Genomic DNA, 14,148 nt, shown 5'->3' with positions numbered 1-14,148 from the left:
TGACCGAAAATAATAGTCACTAGAACAGTACCCGCTTCGTAAAATCTCAATTACCCGGGAAATCCATGTTTCATTACATTTGAGATAAAATGTCGGTTTGAAAATTACTTTGTAAGAACTGGATATTTTTATCCAGTTTTCATGCTGAAGGTTTTTTTTAACTGACTCTTATATCGAAGAACTCCCGCTATGAGTTTTACGCTTGAAGATATGTATTGGAAGCGGGTTACACGAGGTACGTTTTATGCTTCTGACCTTTATTTTTGGCCACTCTTTTTATTTAGGATTTTTCTCAACATCGTGGAATATGTTTTTAATAACCTTTATACCTTTTATCACTTTATTTGTATCTACAACAGATGCGCGCATTTGAATCACTACTTTGGGCTAATCATTACTGCTATGTTCAAACAAAATTTGACTCTTTTGATGATTACAGCGGTGATTGAAATAAGTCTTTATCTGACACGGTCGAATGCGTCAGCTTTACTAAGCCGTGGATCTTTTTATATCTTTAAAACCAGTCTTAACATGACTAGTGGTGCAATTGTATCTTTCTCTTTTATGATTACTAGAATTTCATGGCTTGGTTAATATAATTACGTCTTTTGCATTGCTTTTTACGCTTTGTACTTGTATACATCATCATCTGTTTATACACAAACTATTTTTGCGCGATTTTTTAGATGTTTTAGCAAAAAAACACTTTTTTTAATAAATCGGTTTGATAATACGTTTTTCCGGGAAAAAGAAACCATAAAAGTCCGGTTTTTTTTTGAAAAACCGTTACAAAAAATATATGTTATTTTGAGCAACCGTGAAAAAGATTTTTTTATTAATACGCATTTGGTCATGGCAGATGAAAATCAATAGTATTGAACATAGTTAGAAACAAATCCAAAAAATGGGTCGGAAATTGCGATTTACCAACTCGGTTATCTCGTACGCAGCTCGGCTGGTTATAAGGTTATAGAGTTGGAGATTTTTCTAACCTGAATAAAGAAGCGAATGGCCCTAAAGTTAAAACACAGATTAACAGACATAACACACAAAAAACAACACTTCCCCCTCTTTTACTGTTATTTGAAATATATTTGTAGGCTTTTGCCACATTTGCGATGATAGCGCCACTGTATTCTGAACAAGTATGTGGGGGCCACTAGTGAAAAATTGTTCCCAAATCTGAGGGTTAACCCAAATGAGTTTTTGGGACCATGTACAAAAGATAAGGCCTAGTGTTCTGCGAAAATTGGCGGATCGATTTTTTTTTTTTGGAGGAATTTCCTCGCAGTGTTATGTCTGTTAGCCTGTAGTTAAAACCTATGTTATCAAAAATAAAAGAAAAAATCAAAGAATCCGAAAAAAACGATTTCTTGCGTCATCCTGCCAAATTTCTAAATTTCTAGAACATTTTATAAACAGATTTCACATGAAAAAATCAATGCATTTCTCATATAATTCTTTCCACTTTCGGGTACGTGTTAATATGGTCTAATTTCAAAATATTGTATTTGTATCAGCAGAAAAACGTGGCGTTCCGGCCAAATATGGTGGTTGTTGCTTTTAGACCGCGAGTTAAGCTTCCACCGACCCGGGGTTCTTTTTAAAAAAGGTTGAGGCCAACTCCTCTCACTGTCTTAACCAGACTGATGTTATTAATTATTGCTAAGTTACAATTCACCTATCGATGGAAGCGATGATACCGTCGTCAGCATTATTTGTCCACGCGGCGACGATGGTTGGTGCGCCAACATCCCTATCGAGGGCGATCGTCGAACCCAGAGCCATCGCACGGGCCACCAGGTGAGCATTTTTTTTGTGCATACCTGGGTAGCAATGTCGTTAACTCGCATATTCGTAATGTGGAGCGTAATTATTGACGATGGAAATAAAGCATAGATTTACGGAAGTCATCTCTATTTAATTCCGACACGGTTCTGATAGCATTTAATAAATTGGCCCAGACAAATAATTTTTAATGACAACCTAAAACACATGGTTGAGTGAGAATCGGAATTTCGGTGCATATGGATGATCGGAAAATCAAGCTACGACTATCTGATCTGGCACCACTTACTTAGGATACATGGACTATGGGTCCGATGGTGTTTTTTGTTGTGAGAATGCGGCTGGACAAATCCGTTCCAACGTACGTGATTACAACAAAACACAATACGACAACCAGGAAAACGACACGCAAACTGACAACTTTTTCACATACAAGCACAAGTTATTACGTGCCAGTTCTGTGATCAGTCGGAATATTACAGAGAACCATGCTTCGAAACCGCAGTGGAAAACACGTGTGTGGAAATTAAATCCAATATGCAGTTTGCGATACCACAACCATAACTCAGGCCGTCAACTACAAAAGCCGTATCCAGTATCTTAAAATCGACAGCAAGCATCATTGGCGATAAATCAATTGCAAAACTCGTGATCCGTAAGTGCAAGAAGCAAGTAAAAACATCTGATCGCGAGCATCCAGGCAATGTCAACGATGAAAGCATAACGCCATGAAAAAAATCTCCTTTCACAATGGACGACTTTGCGCTAGAAGCTCTAAACTGCATTCACAAGAATTTGTTTTCCTTTTAGCTTGTAAATATATAACAAAACCTACGACTCCGTCCAGCTTTCACATTGGGCCGTGTCAATTAAGCGCATTGTATAAAATATTGATTGTTTTAAAAGGTTCAATTTTCTTAATCAATATTCAAATAAGAAGTCACTCGACGGCCCTGAATGGTGGAGGGCCATTTAATTTTTACTTTTCCCATTCCCAAGTACCCGCGAAAAAGTTGCACCATTCGACACACACATGTGAAACACTAATAATTAACGTTACTTCTCATTTTTGAATGGTATTACATAGTAAATCATTATGTAGTGGTGTGTATGTATGCAATAGATGGAAAATAAGTTCTATGTGAACTCGTTTTATAGCGTTATTAAACTAACGATTGCCTTTCTTTGATGAGAATGGCATAAATACCTTTTTTATTGACGACTACAAGTGAGTCAACTTTTCCTTTTTTATGTTGTAACGGTTCCGACAGTCACTTTACGCTCGTCCAGACATGCCGCAGACTCAGGTGATTTGCATTTAAAAATACCAAAATATCCGGAGTCCTGCGGTAGAAGACAATAGGTTAGGTCGTCGGAGAACCCTTAGTTTGCTCATGTTACCCTATTCCACGCTTTTCAAAAATTTCTCCCTTCAATTCCTTGCTTTTCTTCGAGTACTATGGCTCTAAATATTGAAAAATAACTCACTCTTCCCAGTCCCTAATTAAATGTCGTTATAACATAGGTATAAATACCGATTATATGATTGAAAATTCCCAGTAGATAAAATTCAACAATGTATCAACAAGATAATGTTGTTCACTACAAACCGGTTCTCGTACCACAGCTGGTCTCCTGAAAATTTTGCTATTTTTAACTCGACTGAACCTCTGCCTGTGGTGTTTTCGCGTCAACCCGATCCGATCTGGTGGGTGTTTGCTCAACTACAACCGGCAAATGAAAATCAAGTGAGCGAAAAAAAAATCCTTGGCAATGATTTTAGTTATACACGTAGCATCTTATTGTTGTAGTCGCTGAATAATTTTCAGCGTCAAGCACCATGACTGCATTTTTGCGATTCCGGTCGCATCTATTCGACTTGTTTTGCATTAGAAAAAAACAGTCCTCTAAATGCACGGGAAGCTAATCCTATAATACGCATCCTTTCCATTTTCTTAATTTCAGATATCGCTGTGTACTTTGTAAATCTAATAGTGGCGACAAAATTCTTACTCTACTATTTATACAGTTTAGTAAGGTGCTAGTCTAGCTGATTCGTGATTCATGAGACCACCTATGATTATTAACATACTGCCTACGGAAAAAAACTTCCATTATATGCTCAATATTTGTAAGCCATTTGTTACAAAAATTGTTCCAGTCGCTAACAGAAGTTGCTGATCAATATAAAATTGTCAAGTTCTTCTCATTCTCACGGACACACCAAACCTTACTGTGAGACGCATTATTGCAGAAAAATTTTGAAGCAGAAGAAGTACGTTGTGCAACAGTAGATTTAAAATGCCACATACCAAAATGCACATCGAGACTGTACATTTGAAAAACACATGCTGTCCCGCCCAATAAATTTGCATCCTTTTCAGATCCATCTCGCAAACATACCAACCATATGCAATTCACCGCATCATCCATACCACATATGTTTAGCAGCAATAATTCGCGACGCTCAGCGACTGGCTGTTCACGTATCAACACAAAAATAACCTCTTACTGTTGTAAAAACAACATAGCAGAAATAAACACATCTGTCAACGTGTCGCGCTAATCCAAACTTTAACTCTTAAATGCCTGAATTTAATTTTTCTTTGATACTCGAGATGATGGATACGATGAGACTTTATATCACAAACATTGGTATGCTGCCAAATGCTATCGTATGCATTTGAGGGTTTAACAGAGGAAAATGAGCGACAAATGCAGCTCAAACCGGTTACCAAACTAATCATACTAAGTATCTTAAAACGGCTTTTTTATTTAACTGAAGGACGGTTTGATCCTTGGAAAAATAGAAAACGATTCCTAAATATTCTACAGGTTCTATTGGCCAAATATGATTCTCCGTGTGTCTATTGATGGTATTGATGCCGTAGCACGTTGTCGACTTCGTACTATCGCCTTCTGAGGTAAGAGCGAAATAAGAGCGGTTTTAATAATGCTACCAAACACACAACTAACAAAGAAAATTTACGTGATGATCTTACGTTATGACAGAGTGTTGAAGCAGGTCCAACAAGCCGCCAAATATATTAACGTTATGAAAAATGACGAGGGCAGGAAACACGAATATGAAAAATTAGCAAGGCCCAATGAGTCGAAAAACAAACAACAATGATCAACACTTGGATCAAAAAATCCTTTGAATCGCTTGGCTTTCTCAGGAAGCGATACGGATTCTCTGATCAGAGAACATTTTAATACTGTGAGCCAAATTGCCACATAAAAGGACATTTGACTGAGGTCGGTCATTCTGAAGTCAGATATTGGCACTTTAGTTTCGATTGTACTAGTTCAGATCAGCTTAAAAATGAGCTCCTTTTCTTTCGGGACATCACGCTCGGGAACACAATAAGTGTGACCGTTTTGAGAGCAACCATCAATTCGGCACTAGCTTAGTCCTGTCACTATGTTAGTGTCGGATTCTGATGAAACGCAAATTTTATAACTAACCCCTTTAGGATTTTGATAGCATGCTTCTAAGAATTACTATCCTTCTTCTCAGTATTCTGACGGAATCCTGTTTAGAATACTAATCTAATCTTTGCTATGATATTTACTGTTTGAAGTTTTATGAAGAATACTGAATTATTCTTAGCATTCTGATGGCAACTTTCTCCGTATGCAAAGATTTTTCCCAAAGCGAAAATCTAGATTAAACCAAATTCATGCATTAGGGCTAGGGTGATAATAATTTATATGAGAAAAAAATCTCACCCTATACGAACCAGCGTCGTTCCAATTCAAGGAAAAATGACATCATTCCAATTCGAGAAAGTAAGAGCGCAATACCTAACATAAAGCTAGTTGAATTTTGCGCTATGGATTCTCCTCCTCAGTAACTGGTACCATCTTAGCACTTTTTATGCTTTATCCCAAGTTCCCAGATGCTTTGCTAGTCTTACTCTGGTTGTTATTCGCTTCTTCACTTTGAAGTTTTATTTGGATTAAGAGGGATCATCATATAAACGGTCAAAATCATACTGAATCTTTGCACGCGATTTAAAAAAAAGTTTCCATATTAAAGGCTCATACTTGTTTTTTATTTTGAAGACTTCATTATAGATATGTAAAAAAATCCTTTCTCTGAAATGTATTTGTTCATTTGGGAGATATTAACGCGCAAAGTCGACATGTTTTATTCAGTTGGTGTCCGCGATTGCAAGATAACGGCTTCGTCAATTTTCATGATATTGATATCAAATTAAAGGTAATTTCAAGCTCTTTAACTTAGGAAAAAATCTGTGGAGCTGAGCTGCAAACGAGGACGCCATTCGTCTTTTATTACATAAACCGATAGAGCTCATTTTTCTAAATATGGCAAAATCCCTTAAAACTTTAAAATAATTTTTAATTGGTTTAAAACAAATGTAAACACGTCCTCGTTTGAAACTATCGTTTGCATTTGACAGTGAATTTACCCACGTGGGTTAGCATTTTTGACAGTTATCCCAGCAAAAGGATAGGGATCAAGGTAGTTCAATGGAAAGTGTGGTCGTGATAATTAAATTTTAAAAAAATATTTTTATTTTTTATTTTGCGTCCAAAAAAGGGAAAAAATGATCGTTTGCATATCTCTAACGTCAGCTGCATCGGAAAAAATCAAAACCAGCATATGACTTAATGACCTTAATTTCCCAGCTCATGCGAAATTCTTTCAGAGCAAAGCGTTATGTCTAGCACCTCCTCTCTTCCAGACCTCGCTAGTTGGTTTCCTACATTCAGAATGTATAGATCTGCACGGCTTATATACTCCATCAGTTTAAACCCTGTCAGATTCATATCCGAGTTGCCCCAAATGATCTGATGAGTATTTGCATCACTACCCATAATCAACGGAAGCCTATTTCTGCTACAATATAAAACAACGCTTTTGATATCGTCAGTCGGTGATGGCAAGAAATGCGGCAGATATGCTGAACAATATATATATATATATATATATATATATATATATATATATATATATATATATATATATATATATATATATATATATATATATATATATATATATATATATATATATATATATATATATATATATATATATATATATATATATATATATATATATATATATATATATATATATATATATATATATATATATATATATATATATATATATATATATATATATATATATATATATATATATATATATATATATATATATATATATATATATATATATATATATATATATATATATATATATATATATATATATATATATTAGAGTGGGACATGGTTATATGAAAAAAATAAAATTTGGCTCCGAGTAACTTTTTGGGTCCCATTTAGCTCCCGGAACAACTCTGCAAATTTTGAGCTCGATCGGTGAAACTATATTTTTGCGCCCACGGTTTAAAGTTTACATGGGATTTCGTATGGGAAAATTGTCTTTTGCGAATTAATTCTTCCAAGAGGCGCCTGTTATCTCCTAAAAATAAGTATAGAAAATTTGTCAAGGAAACAAAGTCTAGAAGACTGCAAAACGATCTGATACTTGTGGAAAAAGTTATTAAGCAAAAACCGATTGAAGCCCTCAAGATTGATGAAAATTTCACTTTTCATAGCATCACTGCTTCTGACGGTTTTATTATATATAAAATTTTTAACTTTCTCTTATTATGTACAAAAGAAGCTTCGATTTATTCCTCAAAACCTTGCGAAATGGCCAAATAGTATAGATAAACGATTAAGATACGTTAAGAGAGGATTAAAACAAAATTGCGTATAATTGGACAACCAAAAGCAGTGGTGCTAGAAAAAATGAATATTTTATCAATCGTCAGAGCATCAATCGGTTTCTGCTTAATAACTTTTTTCTTAAGCATCAGATCGTTTCGTGGTTTTCGAGACTTTTTTCTTTGTTAAATTTCCTATACAAGCCACATAACGATTTATTTTTAGGAAGTAATGGGCGACTCCTGGAGGAATTATTTTGAAAAAGTTAACTTTCCCATACAAAATCCCATGTAAACTTTAAACAGTGGGCGCAAAAATATAGTTTCACCGATCGAGCAAAGAATTTGTACAGTTGTTCTAGGACCCAAATGGTACCTAAAAAGTTGCTCGGAGCTGGAATCTATTTTTTGTCCCAACCTAATATATATATATATATATATATATATATATATATATATATATATATATATATATATATATATATATATATATATATATATATATATATATATATATATATATATATATATATATATATATATATATATATATATATATATATATATATATATATATATATATATATATATATATATATATATATATATATATATATATATATATATATATATATATAAAAGTATATATTTTTTGTCTATGTTATTGTCAGAGTAACTGTAACTAAGCAGATATCGCGAGGTGTGAGTTCCGATATGAGACACGTGTCAATAGAATTATTTGCAAGGATGCACACATGAGGCATTTCACGTGGGTTAGTCATGCGGTGCCTGTCTTGTTGTAAGCAATGAAGGTAGTGTTAAGTTATCTTTTCAATACAGAAGTTTCCTTTATGGAAGTAAAATTCTTGAACTAAGGCTATGGAGGCTTTACCTTCCTGCATAATCCGAGAAATTTTTATAGGTGCTGTACGGGTATGCTGGAGATTGATTTGTATTATTCTAATCATTGTTGATTGTATAATTGCAGAAAACTTTGTATTACATTTCCAACAAATATTGCGTAACATCTAGAGACCCAAAAATTCATTTATTTGGCTTTTGACGTAAGTACTAATACCCTATTTGTTACTTTCTTAGTAGTATCCAAAGGAGAAAACTGATCGAAATCGAAATCGATTTTTCTCAGTGTAGTCAACCGATCTTCGTAATATTTGAAAGATTAATGCAGAATAGAACATAAATTATCTTATCTGAATTGTTTCTACCATCTATGAACTACAAGATATAACAAGCTTTAAAAATCGTATTTATCGCAATGTGCTAAATGGCACTTGTAATTAGATATCACAACAGTGACTACATGGCGCTAAGGGGGGAGGGCGAAGGGAGCAACCGCCCCGAGCGGCAAAATCAGGGGGCGGCATTTCCTACTAAACAAATTTCTATTTCATTTTTTAATAATTCATCAAGTTTCAATAATCACGATCAAAATCAAGTGTGGGTGAAACGCTTGAATTTATATTAATTTGGCGATTGACTATTAAAAAGTAGAGGATCAAGACGACGGATGCAATCGAACAAAATTATATACATATTGCTCAGTCTCAAAAGATTCAACTGAAATTAATTTCCGAAAGAACTTGAAGTAGTGGGAGTATGCAGACTAATTTGCTGGGATTAAACCAGGGAACTCTATCATATACAGAGTGTTTGGTTCATGGTTAAGAATCTCTCGAGCGGTGATAGAGAGTTGTATTTGGGGAAAAAATCGTTCTACACAAACTATCAAAACTCAACTACAAAGCTATTGAACTTTCTTTGTAAACAACTTGTTTGTTTTTAAATGTCTCTAACTCAAAAAGTATACTTTGTATTTTCAATCTTTTAATTCCATTGGAAAGTTGTTTCCGTTCCTGTTAAAAATCAGGTGCGTTGGTCCAGCATAGTCGATAAGAGAACCGGTCTAATGATCCGATGCTCAATACAATTCCCTTACAATGATTACTGTAATCAAATAGTATGGAAAAGGTAGCCAAAGACGGTCTTAATTGAGTCTATCAGTTTTCAATAATAATTCGAGCCATCATAAAGATATCAAAAATTTATGTTATGCCCACTGTCCTTGGCAGCACTGTTTCACCGGGATCTATCCAGACAAATTGCAATTACATCAGTTCTATGAATATTACTTTTATGTGCTAGTGCTCAAATGAAATTTAATAGTCTCAATAATTAGTTTTGTAAGCTAGTCTTTCCTTAGCCAAAAATTGATAAACTTTATTGTTTATAAATAAAATGGGTTTGATAGGGGTTAAAAGAAAATTATGTTTCTCTGAACGTTTAGCTAGAGAATTTAAAAAAAAAGGTTGATCGCCAGTATCTCACAAAAATAATATTTTAAAATGATTTGTCCAATTCCTTGATCAGTTTTTTTTAATATGTAATATTTTATAGAAGGTGTACCAGTAGTCATAAACCAAATGAAGAATGCCGTCTCTTTGCTCAAACAAGAAAATTTTAGGCACCAATTATTGCCATAATTAAAGGACATGAGCGCGGAGCGAACATGTGAACGGAGTCGTAGCCACACCTTTCGCGAGGAAATTTATGCGCAACACTACCGCCAGGACCAAATATTGACAATAAAATGTGAAAAAGTTCATTTTTGTGTAGATCCTTTCTAATACCTTTATCATATTCGTTTCATGTGAAAAGGTGGGACATAGTTGAACTTTTTTGAAAATTCGTTGTAAAGGGGCGGCAAATTTAATGTTTAGCCCCGAGCGACAAAACACCTCGCACCGCCACTGCCCACCAAACCCCAGCCAACAACAATCCTTCAAAATAAATCCGATCTTCGGTAAAAAAAATCATCGCATGACTCTATGCATATGGGATTCCCTGTGTGGTGGGTTTTATCACCGGAACAAGTGATCCGTAGTCTAATTCTTAGCCGGTTAAAACAACCACTACATACACTACACAGCTTATCTAGGCTGAAACTCGGAGAAAGAAGGTGACATCGAAGGACAGTTTCCATAAATGGTCGAACAGTCGGCCTGTAAAAAGTAAACAAAATACGAACAAGTTGTCCAAAGTCTATGGAGAAGTAACCGGAATCTGCGCTGTTGTTCGTGGAAAATAACAAAAAATGGTGTTTTACAGACTGAGTTAATGGGTAATGAGTACCACATGTAAGTTGTTGATAGTGCAATTAATTCAACGAAAGATATGAGGAAACCATTCTCAATAGTGGAAGCCTTCAGCTTTCGAAACTAAAAGAATCATAACAAAAAGTACACTTTTTTAAGGTTGCAGAGAATGCGCAAAATTCGCAAACGAAAAAAGCAGTTTTTTCCACACCGTATGTCAGATCTTCATAAAAATCAATCAGCAGTACTGTAACAACATTCTACATACGCTGATTGATTTTTATGAAGATCTGACATACGGTGTGGAAAAAAACTGCTTTTTTCGTTTGCGAATTTGGCGCATTCTCTGGCAACCTTAAGCCAGAAGCTTTGTAAGGCAAACAAGTCTATTACACAAAGAGTTCAATTGAGATGTGAAGAGAAATTTTATTCCCCAAAAATGATCCTCTGTCACCCTTAGACAGATTCATAACCATGAAACAAACACCATGCATATTTTTCAAAATCGTCCTTGAGCCAGTTTGATGTATTCACCTGTGGACAATACACAGTTTACCATTCCAACAACACGTAATCGGGGATGGTTGAGTACGATTTCCGATTTTCTAGGCTAATTTAGACTGAAATATTTTTCGAATTGCCATCAAACAATAGGAGGTTTTTGATATATTTGCTTTTCTTTTCACATAAGCATTGTTCATCATCCCTAGGGGGTTACCATATAACCCCATGTCCTCCTATGCAATTCGTTCGTATGCCAAATGTACATTGCTGGGGTGTTGAAGATTTTCGACAATGCGCCAGATCGAATTTTTTATTTGGCAGTTTGCCAGATACTATATTCCTTACCTTCTCACGGTCGGCGCGGCAACTCTGCCACCTTCTGCCTTCAGGAAGTCAAGGGTCGAATCTTTCACGTTGGTTACAGCGGCTTTTGGCTTCTGTTTTTCGACTATAATAAAACTATCTTCGTTGCTGGTCGGTAATTCGACAACAATAGAAGAATTCGGTGATATTGGTGCGGGTGCGTCGGAAGCTTTCGATTCCGGTGCCTGCCTGGCTGGTTTGATCAGTGTCGATTTAGCTTTACCATTCAAAGCCGGCTCTTGAGGATTGGTTGAGGTCGAGCTAGGAGTTGGTGTTACGGGAGATACAATGGATTTAGATTGTTCTTTTGCCTTTACGATTTCGGGTTTGGCAACTGTGGGACGAAGATCTATCTTTGGTTTTACAGGCTCAACAAGCGGTGCAGGCTTAACAATAGGAGCTACTGGAGAAGGCTTAGTAAGAATATCACTTTGTGGTTTTGGGGAAGGCACCACGATTGGTTTTGAAGGAACATCAACCGGTTTCGGAAGAACTTGAGCAGCTATTTGAAGTGAGGCTTCGGGCTCCGGTAGTACAGGCGCTATTTTTATTTGATCTACAGGTTCCACGGAAGGCGAAGTCTTTCGATTCTGAGGTTCAATGGCTGGAGGCTGAGTATTGAATTCATTGCCGTTGAAAAAGATAAAAAGTCGATTTACAAAACCAAAACGTTTTCTGAAAACAAAGAAATTAAGGAAAAATATGAAAAAAGACTTAATAAACATTCTGCCCCTGTTAGTTTAATTAGTGACGGAAAGTAACAAATATAAATGATTTAATACTGAACAACAAATGCAACTCAAATAAAATATAGCAATTAAAAACGCAAACACCATCAACATTAAGATTGTTTGTTAGCTTAAACGAAACAAGACTAAAAGCTAGATCATTTTAAATAATGGCTAATGTTGGCGCATTAAAATATTGGCTAATCTGGCGCTCCTAGGGGTGGGATATGCTAGCTTTTAAAAGCTCTCGGTTGTTTATAGTTCCACTTGGTCTATTTTCTCACAAATTTAAAAAAAAATTTACCGTAACCAAAAATTACAGCATTATTTTAAAACTTTTTCTCGAAATTATAAGAATATCACTTAGCCCGGTCCGACCAAGCACCCCCCATGTATAATTTGTAGACTTCATTGATTTCAGTGCATTGTTAAATTAGCTAAAAGGTATTATAATTTTGATTGTTCTTGTTAAAAATACTGAACTTTTAGTTCCTCTCACTTGGGGACGAGGTAATACTTCTGAAACTAATACGGAATCGATACTTAATTATTGGGTGTTGATCAGATCCCTCCTAGGACTTCATTTTCTATTTCACCCCACGATTTTACATTGAAAAAGAGCACCAGCTTATTGAGTTTAGAGATTCTGTAAACTAGTGTAATCGACTGACGACGACGACACAGCTTTTGTGCCAACGGCAATAAATTAAATTACACGTTAAAATACTGTACCAGCAAATTCCATTTTGCACAAAAGTTTTTGTTTCGGTCGCAGATACCAAAAACACATCATTGAATTTCAGAACAAATTGAACGTTCCTAATTATGGTCCATCAATAAAGTGGAAACACGAGATAATCTGCCGCCAAGAAAAGAATAACGAAAACCAAAGAGGTCAAAACCAAAATAATGGAACCACTAGAAAATTTTCACAAACATTTCAGATCTTTCTGAAACAATGGTTCTCAAAGTCGTACAATTCGTTTTATTCATTTACTTTTGTTCGTTTTGTTCATTTTATATATTTTACATGTTTGGCTAATTCTAAACATATGATCATTTAATTCTAATCATTTACTTCATTTGGTATTCTTTTTATTTATTTTGTTCATTATATCTATATTACTCGTTTCATTCTTTGGATTCATTCTGACCAGTTTATTCATTTAATGTATTGTATTCGTATCACAAATTTAATTTAATACAATCACTGTTTTCATTTTATGCATTTTATTCATTTTTATTGGTTCAAATATTTCATTCAATGTATTCATTACAATCTAAGTCATTCATGATTATTAATTTGGCACAATTTAGTTTTTTTTATTTCGATTATAGAGGTTTTAACCTTAAGGTCATTCGCCTCTTCGGGTTACAAAAATCTCTTATGAAAAATTTCTAACCCTATGTGTGGGGCCGGGACTCGAACCCAGGTGCGCTGCGTACAAGGCAATCGATTTACCAACTACGCTACGCCCACCCCCGCAATTTAGTTTTTTCTATAACTTTTACAGATTTTTTATGTTGTAAATTTTTTTTTCTTTTAATTTATTTTTTTCCGTTTACTTTATTCATTTTATTTTTTTTGGTTTTATTTTTATCCATATTATTCATTTCATTTGCTTTATGTTTGATTTTTTTCATTTTATTCATTCATTTGATTCATTTAAATTTTTCCAGTTCATACAATTTATTCAGTTTCTTCATTTTATTAATTTTATTAATTCTATTCAGTCATTCCTTTTATTAATTACATCCAATTTGTTAGTTTGAATCAAATTGATTTATTCTATTGATGTAATAACTTTGTTTAATATTGTCTAATTTTTCGTTGAGCTGAACTAATTTGATTTTTTTATTGATTTGATTTAGATATTGTAACAAAAATTAATTAGCAAAGGACTGGAAGGCGTGAAATATTTTTAGCCATAGTACTCATACTCA

At 34.5% G+C, this 14,148-nt stretch overlaps 1 protein-coding gene across 2 annotated transcripts in view; it reads right to left on the bottom strand.

Annotated features, from left to right (window-relative positions):
- The window catches only part of LOC131692754 (arginine kinase 1), a 104,361-nt gene that overhangs the window by 55,087 nt on the left and 35,126 nt on the right, over positions 1-14,148 (bottom strand). The window contains exon 3 of one of the 2 annotated variants that reach the window (XM_058979992.1): positions 11,459-12,151. The exons of the other annotated variant lie outside the window; for it this stretch is intronic. Within the exon in view, the coding sequence (XP_058835975.1) occupies positions 11,459-12,151 (693 nt within the window). The remainder of the gene's footprint in view (positions 1-11,458; positions 12,152-14,148) is intronic. 2 annotated transcript variants of the gene reach the window in all.

This window comes from Topomyia yanbarensis, chromosome 3 (assembly GCF_030247195.1).
Source record: "Topomyia yanbarensis strain Yona2022 chromosome 3, ASM3024719v1, whole genome shotgun sequence".
NCBI classification, from domain to species: domain Eukaryota; kingdom Metazoa; phylum Arthropoda; class Insecta; order Diptera; family Culicidae; genus Topomyia; species Topomyia yanbarensis.
This window is presented reverse-complemented; position numbering and strand designations above follow the sequence as displayed.